At 37.3% G+C, this 20837-nt stretch overlaps 1 protein-coding gene and 1 long non-coding RNA gene across 8 annotated transcripts in view; both read left to right on the top strand.

Annotated features, from left to right (window-relative positions):
- LOC108445451 overlaps nucleotides 1–14137 on the top strand; it is an 83276-nt gene extending 69139 nt beyond the window's left edge. For both annotated transcript variants that reach the window (XR_001860306.1, XR_001860305.1), the window contains one exon: nucleotides 14059–14137. This is a non-coding gene — a long non-coding RNA (uncharacterized LOC108445451). The remainder of the gene's footprint in view (nucleotides 1–14058) is intronic.
- A 12-nt stretch (nucleotides 14138–14149) lies between these two features.
- THSD7A (thrombospondin type 1 domain containing 7A) overlaps nucleotides 14150–20837 on the top strand; it is a 202261-nt gene continuing 195573 nt past the window's right edge. For all 6 annotated transcript variants that reach the window (XM_017729336.1, XM_017729338.1, XM_017729337.1 and 3 more), the window contains exon 1: nucleotides 14150–14535. In XM_017729336.1, coding sequence (XP_017584825.1) covers nucleotides 14385–14535 — 151 coding nt within the window. In that variant the 5' untranslated portion in view covers nucleotides 14150–14384. The remainder of the gene's footprint in view (nucleotides 14536–20837) is intronic.

Here is a 20837-nt window from a genome sequence, read left to right as displayed (position 1 = left end):
CGCAGTATTAGGCTATAATGGTTTCTGTACCAAGGAATGGATGACCTAAACCTTATGCCAGTTTGTCTGTGTTTTACTAGTTGCACATGTATTTTAACTGCAAAATGTTGATGTAAGACTAAGGAGTATGCTGTCAAGATGGTCCTTGGGCTCCATTAAATGAACAAATAGAAGCAGAAAATGGTTTGACGTCAACAGTTTCTCAAAAGCCTCTGTCCAAGGTGCTGAGTGTTAGTGCTCATCAGCATTGTGGGATGGTACCACACGTGCTGAGGGACTGGCTCAGGTGGGTGAGCTGTGCTCTCCTGCCACCGTTGTGCTTAATCTTAAGGTTGTATTCTGGGTGGGCTTGGGGTTTAGTGGCTTTTGGTTTAGGTTTGGGTTGGGTTTTGAAGTTTGTGTCTATCTTTGTTGTTGCCCTCTTTACTAAAAACCCAAACTATACTAAACCATAACACTTTTGTTTTCTGTTTTGGTTTTGTTTCTAAATTTCTTATTTTGTCTATGTAGAATGTTAGTGTTATAGAAAAGTCTGATTGGTTTTGGTAGTTTTATGTACAGGTGGCTAAATCTCAACATTATCAACTCTCAGTTTATGTACAGGCCTAGTTCAGTATGGTGTTTCTGTTTCTTTATGTAGGAGGTGTGATATTCAGTTCTATACATAGTTCTGATTTATGTATTGTTGGAGTTTGTTTCTCTTGTTCTTGCCAAATGAATTTGAAACTTTATGTGATTAGGCTAGGATTACTGCTGTATCCCATGATGATGATACTCATATATTAGTCAGAGAAGAAGCCCACACTAGTGTTTCTGGATGCAACATTAGCATTGCATGGTTTTTTTTGAAGATCACAGTAACTGTCTTCTTCCGTCTGAGTGATATTCAAGGAGGTGTGATTGGCCTAAAGTCCAAAGTCTATGTCTACCTCATGGAGCCTACACTGTTATACTACAGTAAGAGGTTATAATACTACTACTGCAAAAACACCTTGGATACCATTAGTGAGGGGAATAAGGAATAAGAGAGATTCCAGTGGTTGTTCTTTGACTGAAGGATTAGTTCTGTTGCTTTAGGCTTTTAGGAAATACAATAAGGTCAAGTCTTATTTCTGTTAAGGGGAGCATAAAATACCACCATTTGGGGAGAAGGTTCTGACTGTGTTTTGATGGGGAGAGGGGCAGTTGAACTCTAGACAAAAGACTGCTGTTATGCACGATTTGTTAGTGGACCAAACAAGGAAGGATGGGCTCTGTGCAGGAAATCTCACTTGTGCAAACACAAACATGCACATCTGGAAAGTTACCTGACACATGCCACACTTAGCACTGTGGCAACTTGGCACTGGGCTGAGGAGAGAAGGCAGCGTTCTCTCTAACTGGTCCCAGAGTCAGGCTTTGGGCAGTGGGTTAGTGATATCCCGCACTTCTCCAAGTCTGGGCACTCTGCATCTGCAAGGTAAGTAGTACTTCCCTGCAAACTCTGTGTGCGTCTGTTTGTGTGCGTTAGCCAGTGTCATGGGTTAGCAAGCATAGTCCCAGAAGTGATGTCCTTGCTAAGGGGTGCTTACAGCTTCCTCTGTGACCTAACAGAACCTATCAGCTGGCCAGTTTGAATATGGACAATTCTTTGAGCCACTTAAAATTGTGACCGCCTCGGTGATCCACACTTAAGAATAGACAAACTCCCCCCCCAGCTCTCTCTCATTTCCAGTGCTGGGACAGGTGGCTGTTGCTTCTAGCCAGGGGACAGGTAACTGGGCTCGGCCCATACAGGGCCGAGCCAGGCCCTGGCCAGGACACAGCCATCCTGGAGCCGATGGGCCCTGTTCCACATGTGGAACCCCTCCCACAGCCCTGCTATGGGCAGGCTGAGCAGCTCCCCCTCTCCACTGCGGCCAAGATTCAGCTGAAGCTGCATCGCGAGTATCCTGTTGTAATTTCATGAAGATATGGGGGGTGGAGTGTTCAACTCGTGAGCAAAAGCACCTGCGCTGAGATAGGCAGATGCTGACGCAGCTGTAATTTCATGAGGAGTTTGGACAGGGAGAGATGAACCAGATGAGGACTTTTGCTCCAAACGGGAAAGGAGAAAACCTCAGTCCCTAGAGATGAACCAGATGAGGACTTTTGCTCCAAATGGGAAAGGAGAAAACCTCAGTTCCTAGAGATGCTCCCAGAGATAGTCCTAACGATGAAGATGATGAAGACCCTTTGCTCCCAGGGAAGGAGAAGGGCCTCTGTTTTTGTTTCTGAACGGCTCAACCTTAAAATTGTACCCCAAAAATCTTCAAGAGTGGACCCTCAAAAGCAGTTGTGGGAAAAGCTGCAAGTCGGGGGGGGGAAGGGACTCACATGCGAGCAGAGAACCAGCCCGGGCGGCTGTCTTGTTGTGATAATGTTTTCATGGCATGGGCAAGAGAGACTCCTCTTCCTAAATGGACTGAACAAGGTTATTATGGAAGTGGTAAACAGACTGAACATCTCAAGGGTTGTCTTTTTACATTGTCAGTGGGAGAAGGGAGAAAGGTGGTGGGAGGAGAAGTGTTCTGAAGATGTGGTATGATTTTTTTTCTTCTTTTAGGTCTGTTAATAAACTTCTTTATATTCTTTCAAGTTTGGTGCCTGCTTTGCGTTTCTCCTAATTCTTATCTCACAGAAGATAAACAGTAATGAGTATTTTGGACCAAACCACTACACTAAATTGGTGTTTCTGCCCGGTTACAAACCCAACCCGCTACAGCCAGACAGCCACACACCACCCATTAAATCAGCCCACAGTGGCATCGGGTTGCACCTTTACTGACTTTCAGGTGTTATTCTGTCACTTGCTGATTCATGGCCTGTACTGATGTTCATAACATTTTAACATAAGGCACATTTCCAGATGTCACATCATGGATGCCATGTTGTAGTTCTGAGAATAGAGTGAGAAGAACAATATTTTTGAATATTGTAACTGTTCAACTTCATTCATATACCTGCATATGTTAACATAATATGTTCACCAAATTATCGGTGTGGTGTTTGGTTTTCTATGGGAAGTCTTAGGCAGTATCCCATCATAATTTAATAGTCTGTATTGAAATTGTAATGAATTGGTTAGTTGTAACGAATTTCCTTGATGTTGTCTCTCTGGTTAATCCCTAGTCTTTTAAATTGCATTTACTGTTTATAATCCAATGTGTTTCAGTAGAACAGACAACACTTGTGTTGTGTCATTTCTCATCTCTTAGTTCTTAGTGTTTACCAGCAGATAGAACATGGGTTATTAGTTCATTAGGGAAAATCAGGGTACAGAAAAGTTAGTTAATAGTGAAAGAGTTGCTTCTGTGTAAGACAAGAAATACCTTCAAAATTTTCCAATAATCTTTGTTAAAAAGTGGTGTGTGTGTTTTGCAAAGAAATAATTTGTTCTGTCATAGTGAAGCTAATTATTCTCAGCACACACTAGCTATGTCAAATTGCAAAATGAACATCAGACTTTGTATGTTGTAGGAATTAAAACACCATCAGTTGAGTTAATGAAGAGCGTACAATGAATATGATCTCATTTTTGCAATGCAGTTTAAGTGAAAACCTTTTAAGGAACTGTTGCAAAAATCATAATTTAGGGGGAAAACAGACAATAAAGCAAATGTTTGCTATCTATTTTAATTACTTTCTGCTTAGAGGTATGCATTAGGTTTATTTATTGTTTGATTTCAAATTATTTCTCTTAAATGGTTTAGGAATACAGTGGCTAATGATCCATTCTGAAATCAAATGACTAGAGTCTTCTCTATTCCATTATACAAAGCCAAAGAGACTAATTTTTGATTGTTTCATTGCGATATCATGTGAAGATCACTACTTGAAATTATAGATTAGCATAAGCATGGGAATGTGAAACAGAATGTGACACACAAAAGAGAAAGGGAATTAGTGCAATTTTAATTTTTTTTCAAATGGGAAAAAAAAGAGAGTGGATTTCTAAATTATGTACTAAACATGTGAATGTAATGAAAATGCCATCCCCTATTAATATTTCAATTATTTTTCTTTCTGTAGAATTTCTTACAAAGACAGCACTATGAAAATCTCTCTGTAATAGATGATCTCTTTGAAACTTTTTAAGTATTTGGTGGAAAGAAGAGGTTCTGTCCTGGCCAAAGATAATAGCAATTTTCTTCTTGAATACATGTAAGAGAGATAGGAAGATTTATTTTCCTTCTTTCTGCCAAAGATTCAAGATGTGTGGTTCTTCCCTTTGTCAAAATTATGTATGCACCTAGAAAACTTAGGAGATGAAGTCAGAAGCCTCAACTCTTAACAGAAGCAGGGAAAACTTATTGTACTTCACCAATCCCTTCAGATATGAAAATTAGGTCTTGGGAGCTTAGAGGAAGCCCTGTCAAACTGCCTATCTGCAAATCAAGAATAATTTTTCTTGGAGACCATTGCAGTCAAGTCAATATAGTTAAGTTTTATATTAAAAAAAAGTCTTGATTCACAAGGTTGGAAATCAAGCATGTGTTTTGTTGACTGCCAGTCAACCAGTTACTGATAGAGAGAGGGGATTTGGTGTAGGCATGTTTAAAGTGTTTGACATAATGGAGTTCTTTCCTGAATCCTCTCAGTATATTACTTTGCTATGGCAACCCTGTAGCTTTACAGGGGATGAATTTATTGAATTCTACCCTCCTTTAGCCTAAGTGAGGTACAATGTGTCCGACTATTCAGTCAGTTTCAGTATTTAAGATGCATTCAAAGACCATAAGATATTTAACATCCTTTAGATAAGACCATGTACAATAATCAGATTTGGGCAAACTTCTACATATGTTATGGTCTTGCTTGTACATGCGTAGGAAGGAGAAAGGACTAAAACGATCTGAGGATTTACGGTTCAGTTATCCTCCAACGTTTCCAAAGCAGGTTGCTTATAATGGTTTTCTATTAACTTTTGGAGGAAGCAGAATGTATTTTTTGTTTTTTTCATAGTTCTTCATGTGAAAGTCTGAATTATTCGATTTTGTCCTTGATAAAAAAAAAAAAAACTAAATAGTAATATAATAAAAATAGCTTTTGTACATATTTAAGGTTTGAAAATACCTCTGAGTCAATCTGTCTGATGGAGACAGTAATATTTGAGCACATGAAGAAGTGTCTGCAGGCAGTGTATGGAGGTGGACTTGGTGGTGAGAGTATTTTAGCAACATATTGCAAAGATTGCTATTTTCCGTTCACTGTGTGGGATGTCTCAGAAAAGTAACCTTATACTTAGGCACCAATATATCAGCCAGACAACTGAAGTTGTGTGTTTCGTCTGTATTTATATATGGGGGCTAAGAGAATTTAAGCTGACATAAATTGTGTTAGCATCTAGTTAGCATATTAATGTTAATATGTGTATTTAAGTCACTAATATGAAATAATCATTACTTATTTTTTATCCTATTGATACATCTAGGAAACAGGTTTTTATGCGAAGATCGACTTTTGCTTTATACATGATGTATCTTTTTTTTTGCACTGGTAAATGATGTCTATCTATTTACCTGAACTCAGTTTGTTGTTTTACCTGAACTCAGCATCGTTCAAACATTGCCATTGTGGTTTCAAATTCACGCTTCAAATTTTTAGTGCTCTCCCCGCCACTTCATCTCTGTAAATTAAATTTCCTTGTCCCAGGGAAATCATGCTCTACTCATCTAACTGGATAGTAACAACTGAACTGCATGCTGATCCAGAGACAACTGCTTTGCAAGTTTCTGTAATATTTCAGTAATAGTTCAGTCACTGAGAATCTCCTCCACACCATTTCTTCCTTCAGTGGGCAGTATATCAAATGAAGCTGTCTCGTATACTGCAGAGAGTGTAAAGATGCAAATGTCAGTTATTTAGACCAAGGTTAGTTTTGAGTCTCATGGGAAAAACCTGTGGAAGCACCAGAGCTCCCACTAACAGTTAATTAGAAAGCTTTTATCCCATTTTCAGATGTGCAAATGTAATAGTGATTGGAGAAAACTGGCTATGTTGTCTTTTGTGATCATAGGGAAGAACAATGATGCCAATTTTATGAATGTTTTTCCCATCCTGAAAAGTGTCACATCACCTTAAGCTTGGTTTGATCCACTTTAATGAGGCTCTAGTTTTAATGCTAATGCCGATAATTTAGAAAACTTTTTTCATCAGCACACAGAATGCATCAAATGCATTGTGATGTGTATGTAGAAAATTCAGTTATATGTGGTTGTGGTATCAGCTATCTTGATGCACAGGTTTGGCTACTTGCTTTCTTTTTGCCATAGAAATATTGGTGCAATGAAATGGAAGCAAGGATGATGCTCAGCAGAAAAGGAGGAAGAAAAGGCAGCACTTCAGAGAATGGGAGGTTTTGTTAACATAGCTCAGCATTTTGCAACTAGTCTGTGTGGTTTGAAATTGTAACTTTTGTTCATTAATATGCACTTAGAATTTGTTAACTTTGTGTTCTTCCTTATTCAGATTTGCTTCTTGCATTGTAGTTTGCTCCAGAGTTGACTTCAGTGAGTGACCTATAATTTTTAATAGTAAGACTGATCAGTAGGAACAGATTTGCCTTCCACATCCTAGTTAAAGCAACTACCATATAATGGAAGTATGACAAAACATACTTGTGAAGTTTTAGATAATATTAGAGAGGGAGGGATTTATTTTGAGATATTATCTTTAGTGCTGTAACTTTAATTATAACCTAAGATTCTGCAAATTATTATTAATGACATAATGGGGTTCTATCTTAGGGCTTAGTTAGTTAGCAAATCCCCACTGAACCTTGATTATTAATTCAGAATGCTTTAAATCTCACCTCATCTTACCCTGTGTCTGAATGGTGTGAGATACACTAATCAGTTTACTGAAGTAATACTCCTCTTGTTTATCGATCTGTTGAAGCCAGCACAAAACACATAGCTGTACTTTTGGCCTACTAAATTAGGACTCTTAAGAAGTTAACAAATTATTAAAAGCTATTTCCACCTATATTGTGTTTGTCGCTACTACTGAGTGTGCATTTCTGGAAACCACTAAATGTATTGATTAAGTTAAAAAAAGCTGCACCAATGAAACAACAACTCACTAAAGAAATCAACCTTGTTTAATTTTCTTATTAATCTTTATTACTTAACTAATTTGAGAATTGATAACAGAATGTTTGAGTGATTTATGGCCTGAAAAAGAAGACCAGCATTTCCCTCCTTGAAAATCGAAATTGGCTTGTCAGACGTGTAGATGAAGGATGATCAATCAATAGGATTTTAATAAGAAAAAGGTTTAAAATTGACTGAAGGTGGCTTTTGTTTATGGTGATTCGGTATGTGCATATTACTAAGCTCTCCCTGGAGAGGATTTTCAAAGACAATGGGCACTGATTTTCTTTGTTTATTTCATTCTCTTTCTGTTCCCCTTGCCAGGGATTTCAGTACTTACCTCTCCATTGTGTCTTTGAAATCTCCCTGCCTGCTTTTCAGGTCCTGTCAATAATTTTACTTATTTGCATTTCCAACTATGAGTTTTAACCCCTATTTTTTTCCAATATGCCTGTTGTCTAGATAAACATTTAGATTCAGCCTAAGTTCATGCTAGACATGGGGGCTAGCTGTTCCCATTGATTTAAGGAACTCAAATTTCAAAAGTACACACATACATTGGAGGAATAGAGTTGACTTGGAAAGACGCATTAAATGCTGTATTTTGGTTACCTCTTGGAAAATCTAGTATAATGGGCTTGGAGTTAAAAACTAGTTCTAAATGGCAGTTAGGGTCAACTGGGTTGGTTTGTTTTCTCCACTAGTGAAGTCCCTATTGGGCTTTCTGAAACTGATATAACGAAAGTTAGATTAAAATAGGTCCATTCTGTGTGCACTCTTATTCACATACCTATACAAACTGTAGAGCCACATCAAATGCATTAAAAGAGTAAACAGTGGATAGCACAGCCACACAATTTCTGGTTGTCACTACTTCCTTGAAGTTTTTTTCTCCAGTTAGGTTTCTTATCCTGATTTCAGCCTGTTTTCTTGGCTCTTCCTATCGCTGTTTTCCAAGCATTCTATCCTAGTGACTTAGAAGCCACTTATGTTCCACTTTTGCACACAAATTTTATTTGCCCTCAGCACTCTGTAAGCAAGTGCATCCTCGTACCACAGTTACAGAGGAGGTTCTAGTTTGTGCAGACTTCTCTTTGGAGTTTATGATGAGAAGAGCACACTGATCATTCCCAGCACAAGTGAAGTTCAAGTTTCTTTCCCAAAACAGGGGTTACCAAAAGCTTTTAAGTGAAAAAATCACCATTTTTCTCATGTGGTTTTTTTTCCATTTTATTAACACAGAAAGGGTCACGGAGTCAGTTTTGATCTTCTCAATCAGTTCTCATCTTTGGATAGGATCTTCTTCATGTGGTTTGCATTGAAGCCAGTGTAATCTGGGCAGAAAGAACAATGTTTATTCACAGAGTTTAAAGCCATAAAGTAAAATTAGGCAATTTAATCTGATCTTTTTCAGTTCTTGGACCATTACATTTCACAATGATATTGATCTATTTAGCCCAGCAGCCTTTTGGCTACATTATCAAATCAAAACTAACACTTGAAAACAAAAATTGTAAATACACTTTTTCATCATGTATCTTTATCCAAAACTGGGTGTCCTCCTGGATAAATTCATTGATTTCTTACTTGAATTCCTCTAGCTTGATGTCCCAGCAAGCAGTTCTAGATATACTTCCTGGCTGTATCTCAGTGTGCTCTCCTTATGAAGAATACTTGTTTACTGTGAGTGTTTCATGCCAAGGATGTCGATTTTGTTACCTACAATTGAAAAACCACCCCATACCAATGAAAGAATGGCTAGGAAAATGTCTAGATATGAAATAGATTAAAAACCAAACACCACCCTTCCTCCCCCAATATAATCAAACAATAAAAAGAAAACCTTAAAAAAAGATAAATCAGTCCAAGAATTGCTATCTTACCTAAATAAAAGCAAAGCATTTATAAAGTCATAACTAGATGAAGAGATATTTCTAATCATTCATGTCAGTAGAATCTTCATTAATTTTTCAAAAATAACTTTTTCTTGTAGCAATTTTTTGTAGTAATCAGGAAACAACGAAGAGTTTAAGTGCACATTATTAATATACTCTAGCTGCTTTGTACATGTGATGCTTTCTTCTGTGCAGCTCAAACACATAACCCTGAAATTTCCTAATTTTTTCTTCAAATCCATGACCTAAAAGAATGAAACAAATTTAAGAGACAGGCATCGTGAAACCTCTAATGTTTGCAAAAACAGTTATTCTGGGAAAACTGTGAATAATTGCACAACTTGTATAAAAGAGGCTGGGGTGGTTTGTTTATTTTAAAAATTGCGAGCTTACAAAGAGGATGTGACATAAAAACCCTGAAAGGATAAAATCAAGGCCTCTTACCTGCTATGAAAGAAAAAGAAATCCATAATAGCTTATTATGACATGGTCGAGTGTGACACCTAGAGGCCATGTATTTAGGATCCCTAAATAATAACTTCAGCTGCAAGTTTTGCACAGCACGTGTAATTTTGGACTTAAAGACTGGAGCTGTCATATTTTGAAAAACTAACTTTTTTTTTTTTTTCAGATTTTTCATGTTTAGCATATTTTTGTGGCTTCCCTGACTGGGGTCCTTAGCATAGATATGAAGAAAAAGAAGAGATTGTTTCTGAGTCTGGTAAAGAATTCTTAAGATTAAGAGAGCCCCGTGCAGCTTATTCCATCCTGAAGTACTCAATATCTAGTAAAGTTCTTGCAGGTCCCATATGAAGAGAATTATTACAATATACTTGTGACTGTAATAAAATATCCTCATGAAAGTCAGGCTCTCACAAAATGCAGAACTAGAATTTTTGGCCCGTGAGTTTGTAAGGGAATGAAGAGAACAAAAGTTTCTTTTAACTGTTATGAGAATTATTTAGGTCGTGGATCTTACAAGGAAACAGACATGTAAGGGAATATATTTCACCTTTCTAAATTCTCTAAAAGTTGGGGGTGCAACCGCATCACTACATCCCATGAAATGGATATTTCCAAGGGCATCCTACCTCATATGGCAACAGAACAAGATCAGCATGTTATAAATTTACAAAGCTTCTCAGAAATATTTGGTACTCTATTATCCAGTGGGCATTGGCTATAATAAACTCATTGTAACCGTAGAGCTAAATGAATAGGAGATAGGTGATTTATTTGTCTTGGCAATATTTGTCATTTTCATACCTAAGAGAAGGGGAAAAGTCTTGGAGAGCAATCAAAACTAGCACGGTTTAGATGAAGAAGACTTTGACTTTTCTACACAATAAATAAAACATTTTTCACTCTTTAGAATTTGGGCTATTCTACTACTCATTCTGTATTTTTTATGCTAGTCTAGTACTCATGCAGCACAGATGGTTTAGTGGGGTACAGTTATAGAGTTTGTAAAACATCTTCTATAGATCTACAAAAATGGACTGAAACTTCCCTAAAGGTTTGGCATAACCAGTGTGAATTGAAGGCAGATGAAAGTGATTCTGAACACAGTTCTTTGTCGTGTATTGCTTACTCTAGCAACAAATGTGCCATATATATATAGTAGCCTCTGCATGCTCTTAGCTCTTACTATATGTAGAAATACAACATCATCAGGGTATAAGATAATATGATCCTGAACCTTTTATTCATGGCATTTCATAAAGAGAAGGGTGCTAGCATGGGACTGCCTGGTAGCAGAGGAATACCGCCAGGTTGATTGTGTATATATCTTATTATTTCTCTTTCCGTAAAATAAAAGGTATTTCATGCTTATTTTGTCATCCTCTAACTTTTTAATGCTAGGAAATGTGAGCAAAGTTATTACAATATTTCATGGCTAACTCTATGTCATTTCATAAAGGTCTTTGAGGTTAGTTATACTTTTTGCAGAAAAATGAAAAGGTGCTAAGTTGTCAGTGTTTTGTGTGAGTAGTTTACAGACTTCTTGTAGCTGTTGTGCCTCAAATAAAATAATTATGATTATTTAGTTTGGAAAAGATCTTTAGGATCATGGAATTCAGCCACTAACCTGACTCTTCCAAGTCCACCACTAAATCATATCCCCAAGTGCCAACTCTACATCTAAATAAATAACTGTGTCTGCTGAGGCTCCCATGTTGGTGCTCTAAGGGACAACGATGACATATTAAGTTTGTGATATGGATACTAATGTCAATCATAGTTTATTTCTATGCTTTGTATAGAGGCTTCTTCTCAGAAATACTTAACCATTTCTTTGGGAATGTCTAAGCCATGAACAACTGATAAATTACGATTGTTAAGTATACATTAAAAGTTGGGCTGGAAATAGTGGTTGCATTGTTAACTGGAGGGAAGTCCCGTGTTCACCGCGGCAAATAGGAGAGGGTAATAGGGCTTCAGACACACCACAGTGGAAATGGCTAACAACAGCTTTCCCAGAAAGGCATGCTGATGGCAACTGAAACTTCCAATCAGGATATATTCCCTCTTTTGTTACAGAGGTCTAATTCCTGCAGTTAGGTTGATGAGGTTGGTGTTGGTATCTGTGTCTTCAGGCACCAGCCTACTTTTTGGCCTGGGGTATCACTGTCCTTTCCCTGTCTTGAGTAAAAGATGAGTGCATGTACTGCATAAGTGACTTAGTGTGTCCCAAAACCAGCTCTTCAGAGATCCTTTTTTTTTTTTCCCCAGACACAAAAATACTTTTGCATAATAAATATTTCTTCCATTTTGTCTCTGTGACCTATTTCTGAACAGTTTTATTTCATTATATCTTCTGACAAAAAAAAAATGGTGGAATTATTCTTTTGTAGTTCATTGATTTTGTGACTGAAAAAATGGTAAAACCATGAAAAGTAGTGTGAAGATATTTTACTTTAATAATCTATATTTTACTGGTTTTGAAGTATGTGTTCCTATAGCTGCATAAATATAAGAAAATATTTGAGTGTTTGTGTACGTGTGCTTACCCTCTGTCATGATGCTGCTTTGTTCTGCTGTCAAAACCCACTTTGATTCATTGTGCCAACTACATGGATGATCTGTTCCCTGATGATGTTTCCAGATGATCTGAGTCACGTACAAAATATTCTCAGAGGCTTTCTTTATACATTCATAAAAAATTCTAGGTAGAATCCATTGTATTTAATAACTCTGAAAAGGGTGCCTTTTCCCCTAGTCTCTCTATAGACTTGACTCTTCCTCTGGTGCATAGCTCTGGCTAAAAAGTCAACATTTTTACTCTTAATTTTTCAAAGGAATATATAAGCTACATATGTTTTAAGTATGCAAGTCAATTCAGCTATTGTCATACATTTCCTGAGGTTCTTAAAACATCTTTAAGCCCTCAGATTCTTAATCCTGTTTTTCATAAATTATGAAGCTGGCATTATTTTTATTATGTTGAATATTCTTAACTCAGCCTGTTAAATACTATGTGTGTGATTAACTTAACTGCAAATGTAGCTGTAAAATTGATGTAAATCAATGAACTCAGAAAAAATTTTGTTTTAAAAGTGTTCTCTCTAGTTCAAAGCAAAGGCTGAAGGGGAAACTATGCTTTCTAAAGTGAATACAGTATGATGTAGCAGAAGTGAATAAAATGTACCTCCTGAAGTGCTTTTAGCTGAGGGTACAAGTTCTGGATCAGGATGCTATAAATTTGTTAAGATCATGGCTTTCTATGTATCCCTTATCAACCTATAATCTCCTGATTGTTGCCTGTTTTTCAACAGCTGAGGAACAGTAATCCACACTTGCTTATCTCTCTTAATCACAGCCTCATGGTGCTATAGCTCCCTGAGCCTTTAATTCCCTCTTAGAGGCGTAACAGAGTGGAAAGTAAACAAAGACGAATTTGCAACCTTCAACATTGCTAATTTGCTCTGATGTCAGAATATTTAAACAGGCAAGGACTTGGGAATTATTTGATCACAACTGATTTTAATCTAATGCATGTGAAAAGGCTGAGTCTGGGAAGGTTGTGCAAAATGACAGGCGTCCCAAGAGAGGTTGACTGAAGGTTTCTTCTTTAAACAACAATAGCTCCATCATTTTTCAACTCTGGGTCCTGTGCTCTTACTGTGGGGGTTTTTTTTGGTTTTTTTTTTTTTTGTTTTTTGTTTTTTTTATTTTTAATGTAACTTTCTGAATATGATATTGGTTTCCTTGAAAATTCCTCATTTGCTTCCCAGTTTATGGGTGTCAGAAATCCAATCTTTAGGCTTGTTATACTGTCTGTTCACTGCGTAGTGGGTGGGAGAGATAAAGATCCCTATTTGAAAGGCTTTGTCTCTCTCCACATTTTTGTAGCATCTTGACAGCCTAATGTATCCTGCATACTTTCATATGTAAAATGATTGATAACTTGATCTTCAAATTATTTCAAATTACACAGTTGACATTTATGCATGTATATATGTGTACATACTTTCTGGATAAGAAAGGATGTTATCTTGTGTTATATATTACGTGCACACTTTATCTACCACAGAAGTGGTGTGCTTACACATACATACACATTATCATACACACATATTCATCTGTCGTCATAGCAGATAGCTATATGCCATTACCTGAAGCACATTTGATAAATATATGCAAGACAAGGTAGTGGTTTTTTTTTTTTTTAATTTTTTCTACATTTTCTTCTATTTCCCTTCATAAGGTCTTAATTGTCTGTTTAAAGCATGTGTAATCACTTATTTTTTTGTTGTTTACAAAATGGTTAATGCAGCATACATAGGATTATCAGGACAAATGTCTGATGCTCTCTTAATTGTTATATATTGTTCTGTTTATATCTGTTCTGGTTGAATGACTTGTGTTTCTGAAGCATGTCTGATGATGATTTCTTCTTTTCTTATTAGTATGTATCATTTGGGATATTCCAGGGAGAGATGTGTCTGGGAAGCCAGCCTTTTGCAGTCACTCTCTGCACTGAGATTACAGCACTGGGCTATTTGTGTTTCTCCTCATCCCTGTTTCTCTCTGTCTCTCACTCTCTCCAGCTGGTGTAAATGACTGCTGCTGCCTCCCAGAGCAAGATAACCTGCTCAGTCAGCTGGAGCCCCCTGCGGACAGCTGTCTCGCTTTGGGGAGCACCGACCATACCAGCACGAGGAGCTGCTGCAGTAGCAGCAGCAAGAGCGAGCGAGGACTCTATTGTTCCCTGGTGTTAAACAGTTTTTTCTTTTCAACTGCCATGCACAGCAGCGGGAGAGAGGTTTCCAGTCCCTTTCTCCCCGTGAGGAAATTCTGAAGAGGGGAGGATCGTTTGAAGAAGGTTTCGTGGAGGTGCTGCGGGTTTTGGACGCAGCAGCAGGCTGCTGGAGGCATGGGGTTGAGCGAGGGGAGCGCTTCTCTCTGCCGTGGTCCAGGGGTGCCTGCTCGGTGCGTGGGAGTTCTCGTGCTTCTGCTGCTGGGAACCTGGGATGCTCATGCACAAAGTGAATTTCAAACTTCATCAGTGTATTTGTGGAAGACCGGTAAGTAAGGATGCTGTGATAACACAACAGCAGCGTGTTGAGTTTTTGTTGTAAGTAATAACCTTTTTGTGTGCTTTGTGTATGTGGAGGGAGAAAGTTAATCTAAATAACTAATGTTTGCTGGCAGGATTGCAGGGGGAAAATAGGTCATCTTACAGGATTCTACCATCCAAGCAAATATTGTAATTAAAAAACTCCACATTTGTGACTCTGTGCCACTGTTACTGGGATCTCTTATATATTTTCTGTGTCTTCTGAGGTTTTTCATTTTGTTCAGCAGCTCTGTGCTGTACATAAAGATCAGAGTATTAGTGCCTGTCCACAATGAGAAGGAGCAATGATTACAATTGGAGTCAGTATCATTAAAAGTCCTCTAAACATATTGAATTTTCACAAAGAAAGATGTGGTTCAGCATGTTTAATCTTTGTGTCCTGTGCTGACGTGTAATATATTCAGTGTGGTAATTGATGGGAAGTTGGGTTTGTTAAATTTAGGTTTGTTCCACAGAATATAGGACACATGAAAGCTAATGATGGATTAGGTAAAATTATCTAAGTGATGCCAGATCTCATAACCAAAGAGCTAAAGGCAAATAGGGTATGTGGATTCAGCACTAAAGTAGATGGATAATTTCCCCTACTTTGATCCTAATGAGTTACGTGTCTGTTTTAAAGATTGCATAGTCATAACAGTGCTTCAACCTTAACTCTGCATCAAAAATCAGCGGGGAATTTTCCTGTGTCTATTAATATATTGCATTAATTCAGGATTTAAGCAGTGATGAATATGTGCATTTTAGTTGTCTTGATACAGTTTTAGTTCCTATGTAAGTAGAGTCAAACTCTCATTTAGGAAACTTAAAAATTTCAGACTGGGAAATATTTCACATTAGCTTTGGCAGTTAGCTTCGTTTCCTGTATGTTGCCAGGAATAAAACAGTCCAAAAAGTAGTAGTTTTGTTTAAAAACTGATTTTCCATTAAAGAATAATACAATAATAAGAGAGATAAATCATTTGTCTGAAAAACAACTTTGAGAAGACAGTCTCTTTCCTGGATGGAGGGACCCAGCCTTCTGCCACAGAAGCAGATCAATTTACAATTACAGTGATATCCTGAATTTTTTAAGAGGCTTCATCTATCCAGCAGCTCAGAGAGGAGATTAAAAGGAAATTCATTTAAACAAGAAGACAAGCTTTCCAATAACACTAGAAAGAGAAATCTGAAGAACGGAAAATCCTTTGCAACTTTCACTTCTGACTGAAAGATGAGTTACACAATGACAGTGACCCTTTTTTTCCTTTTAAACCATTGACAAACTAAAAACAGTTTCCAGTTCCATTACAGATTTATAAATGTTCAACACACGCTTAAAAAGAGATAATATATGTGCACAGGTTTATACAAAGGCACAGTAATAATATCACATTTTCATAAAGCATTTCACATTTACTCTTAAGTTGCTAGGCATCAGCAATATAAACCCTCCAGCATCTTATTATGTCTCCATTTAACAGTGTAATAGATTGTATTTAAAAATGTTAAAATAGTAACATAATTTGAGGATGATAATAATAATTCTAGTGAGCTACTACTTAAGAACACGTGCAGTCAGTTTGCTATGGACTTAACTCCACTTACTTTGCACATAGTACACGTGCTCTGAAGTCATGTCAGTTAATCCAGCAAGAAGGAAACTGTGTTAGCTTTTGTCTTCTCCCCCTTTTCTCCCTTCCTGGCAAAGACTGCTCTTAAGGAACTTTTGTGTAGAACAGGTATGATCCAATTACATTGCCCAATGAAGAGCTAATTCTTCTCTTCAGCTTTCCTTCTGTGACCACTCTTGTCTGCTTTGCCTACAGTAAGAAATATTGCAGCCATAACATCAGTGATTAGATGAAAACATGATGAAATACAAGTAATGAAAAACAAGAGTGGCTCTTTTCAAATGATGAGTGACAAGATGCAGTGAATAAGACGCTGCATCTGTGTTTGGCTCCAAATTAAATTTTTTGCAATCTCTTTCTTAGCTATGTATTGAATTATTTTATTGTCCCCCTTCCACTTGTGGGATGATCTAGAAAGTGAACTGGGAAAATTGCTGGTCAGTGGTCTGAAGATGTATAGTGTCCAGCAAAAGCGTCATATGGAAAAACAAAACTGAACAGTAGTGAGATCATGCAATTCAGATGACATTTTTCTTCTTCTGTGAAGGAGAGAGGTCAGGGGAATGTGTGTCTGAGACTTTGTCTAGGCAATCAGCTTGATTATATGCCTTTTGGGACTTCTTATGTCCAGTTTTTAAGAACCATGCTATTTTTGTATTGAATTTAGTCTCTCATCAGCTTTTGTAAGTGCTGTTCATGACTTGCATCTGTCTTGTTTTTATTTCTAAAGGTTTTTGAAATAATGTCTTGGTGTATGCTACTCTGTGTCTTCTATACTGGTTTACTGCATTATGTTTTCTTAAGGATGCCCTTGACAATAATCTAAAATGGTTATGAGGGTTGAGTTGAGGCATGCTTTCTTCTATAGAATAATAGGTTGGTTTTTTTTTAATGAGGTTTGAAGGGTTTTTTTGTTATGTTTCATTGGAAAGAGAGGAGTGTTCTAATTCAAATTTCAAGTGTTTGCTTCCAGTACATGAAAAGCTCTCAGGGGACATGATTTCCTGTTTACTACCATCCTCCATCTACTACCATAAAAATCTGAGGTTATTGCAATACTCAGTTTAACCATTTGGGGGTTTAATTATCTTTGATTCAGCATGGGCAATGTTGTGAATAATCTGCTTTGAGCAGGGAGGTTGAGCTAAAAGTTATCTCCAGAGGTCCCTTCTAATCTTCACTCATCCTGTGATATGGGTGCCATCAGCAAGTAATTTTTACTTCTCCAACTGAAACTGCTTTGAAGTTTGGCTTTCGCTACTTTTTTTGATCTCTTGAGAGAATGGGTATTTGGTGTTCTGCTGTGCTTAATGGACCTTCAGAGTTTTGAATGGCATTTAAACGAACAGAGTTGATTATAGTTGCAAGTGATTAAACTGGGTTTCTGACCAAAACTTCTCATTCCATCCTGTGCAGACCTGGTGTATGCATTTTATTCAGGCAGAACACAGCTGGTTCATTTTGTGTGGTCACTGGGAAAGCCATTTTGGTTTTTTAACATAAAATAAAGCAAAGTGATGAAACAGCAAGATTCCCAGAGTTGAGTCATGCTGTGTATCTGCTTGATGATCTGAGCTAGAAAACAACAGCTTTTAGCAACTCATGGAAGAGAAGTTGTGGTACTGAGGATTGGTGATTATATCGATGTGAGGTTGACACACACTGTGAAGTGTTGAACTTTTTATGTTGAAAAGAATTTTTAATGACATGTTTTGTTCATGAGTAATTTCCTTTGCAATGAGCAGTTGTTTTCTTCAGGTTCTACACTGCTACATTGAACTTCTTTGAGTTCCTTAAATGCTATTTTTATTCTACCTGAACTTTTATGATTAGCTTTAGAATTTTACTGGATATTATTGAATTGTATCTGAGGGGAATTTGTCAAGAATGGAGCCAGGCTCTTCTCAGTGTTGCCAAGAAATAAAACAAGAGGCAATGGGCAGAAACCGATGCACAGGAAGTTCCACCTGAATACGAGGAAGAATTTCTTTACCGTGCAGGTGACCAATCACTGGAACTGATTGTCCAGAGAGGTTGTGGAGTCCCTCTCACTGGAGATATTCCAGGACTGTTGAGATGCAATCATGTACCAAGTGCTCTGGGAATACCCTGTTTGGGCAGGGAGGTTGGACCAGATGACCCAGTGAGGTCCTGTCCAACCTGACCCGTTCTGTGATTTTCATGTTCAAAGACACCTTATAACCGTGTGATATTGCCCCCCACGGGCTAAGATATTGATGTCTCTGTAAGTTTTGCAGAGAACAATGTGATGACTGCTGATTCCTAAATGAAGACACCCATAAAGTTTTCATTTTTTTTCACTTTACATGAAGATGCATGTTTTTCTTCATCTGTCATTTCATCATGCAGGACATATATTTACCATTTCTTTATGCAACTGACTAAGCATAGGTGTTTCTTGCCCCATAAGAAGTCTCTTTTACTGCATTCGACCCTCTCCTTTTTTTTTTTTTGTTAAATGAACTGACATGCTGATTTGTGATGTGCTGCCAGTGTTGGATGTAATGCCTGCCTACAGTTACTAAGATATATATAGAGATTATATATATGTATAATATGCTGGTTAATCACTGAAGAATGCACAAAATCAACAAGATTCTAGCACATTAAAGTTGGATCTTCCAACAGCTTGAAGTAGTGCACATTACACCTTTGAAGTGGTAGAGGTAGGGTTGGATTAATGTCTCTGGAATAAAAAAAGTCCTAAGAAAAAAATCCAGATTGCAGTGCCTTTTCTATCATTATCTGTTTTAAAGACTGTTGATCAGATCTCAGATAGTAGAGATAGATATAGCTGTACAGAATTATTTGAGATATCTGCAAATGTTGGTACCAAGACTTCGTCTTTGTTATAACAATTGCAGCTGGACATTTTCCCTTCCTTTTAACATGGGTAGAACTTGAAATAGGATTTCTGTGGGTAACAGTGCTGTTTTAACATTAAAATGGAAAGAGAAAAAAGTCATTGTTTCCTGAAGAGAATGATTAAGTATCTATATTTTCCTGCTTATGTTGTGTCTCCAAGATGAGAATTGGGCCTTAGACGATAACTTGTTCAACCTTTGATGCAGTCAAGAATCAGAGGAAAGGCAATAATATCTGTGTAGGCAACATACAGAAGATCATAGGCACTTTTGGGGTAGTGGAGGCCTGGAGTGAAACCAGCAGGCCAGGTGTTTTCCACTGGAGCCAGAGAGTGTTGCAAATTCTGCAGTCCAAGAGCTCTCTGTAATCACTTTCTGATCTTTTTCAGGCAACACCATCTGTATGTGATTTATCCTTGTTCCATGGCCTTGGGAAGAGGGCTACACAAGGGCCTCCTGCTTCCAAAGCCTATAAACAAATGTTTTCTGTTTCAAGGTGTTACTCTAGGATTTTGTAACCAAATCACACTTCACTACTTGATATGAAATTGGGTCTCAACGTTTCTCTGATTTTCAGCCTCTTGGTTTCCTCCTTATGCAGAGAGAGGAACAAACACAACATCAGTACCATTGCATCCTTGTCAGGTTTTACATTCTAAGGGCCAAATCTATTTTGAAAATAGTTTAGATCCACAAATGGAATTTTCAACAGTTATGAAATTCCTCTTCTAACATCTTTGTTGCCTAAAACCCATAAAATCACTGAATAAAAAGTCTTTAAATTATTTTCCCTATGTATGACCCTAGGACTGTCCTATTTTCAGTGCACTGAGTGTTCCCATCTGATATTAATGCCTGAGGAGAACAGAAGTCCTTCCTAGGACTGGCAGTCCAGCAGGCATTTCAAAATGTACCTAAATACACACTGACAGGAATTATCAGAAGGGAAAAAGGGAGAGAGAAGAATTACCTAACCAGACCTCTGATTAAAGCCCTTACATTTTCAAGAGCTGTGTCATCTTGTTTGTTGGAGCTGTTCCATTACATTGGCAAAATTTACCCATTTGGTTTAGTATTTTTTTTCCTTTCTTTTTTTTTTTTTTTTCTCTCTCCAAATGGGAGTAAAGACTTTTTGCAGTAATTGCACCTTGAGACTGGAGACAGATAAGCCTGTGTCAGTAACTAGGAAACTCCTGATTTTAAAGAGATTATGAAGAAATGATCTGAAGAGGAGGATTAGATGCTAGGGAAAATCCTAAATGAGAAAAAGATGTTTTATCTTGAGGCCTAACTGTCATGAAGAGAATTCACATATGATGATGAAAGAGGGCAATGAGGACCTCTTCAAGGGAAAATAAAGCCCTAGTTATGGCATGGTGAACTTCAGCTGGTGCCTGCACATCCTTGAGGAGAGAGGTCTTTCAAGATTTTTAAACTGTCATTGATTGTAAAAGGTGGTTTTGGGGATTCATCTTTTTGATTCTCTGGTCTTCAGTTACAGAATAAGATAAAAGGAATATTAATAAAAATTGTATTTCATCACCTTTTCAAAGAATAAAAATTATTCAAGCAAAATGTGCTAAAGAAACATTACTGTTAAATATAAATGATCCTCTAGGATAGAATGTGATTGTGTTGGTTACACATACACTGCATATATTCATATTAATTAGGATTTATCACTTTTATTACATTCTGTTATGTGCATCTAAGCAATCTCACTCTTTGCTGTTGTCTCCCAGTTAAATCTG

Source organism: Corvus brachyrhynchos, unplaced genomic scaffold (assembly GCF_000691975.1).
Source record: "Corvus brachyrhynchos isolate BGI_N302 unplaced genomic scaffold, ASM69197v1 scaffold142, whole genome shotgun sequence".
NCBI lineage: Eukaryota > Metazoa > Chordata > Aves > Passeriformes > Corvidae > Corvus > Corvus brachyrhynchos.
Note: the sequence above shows the minus strand (reverse complement) of the source record. Positions and strands in the feature narration are given on the sequence as shown.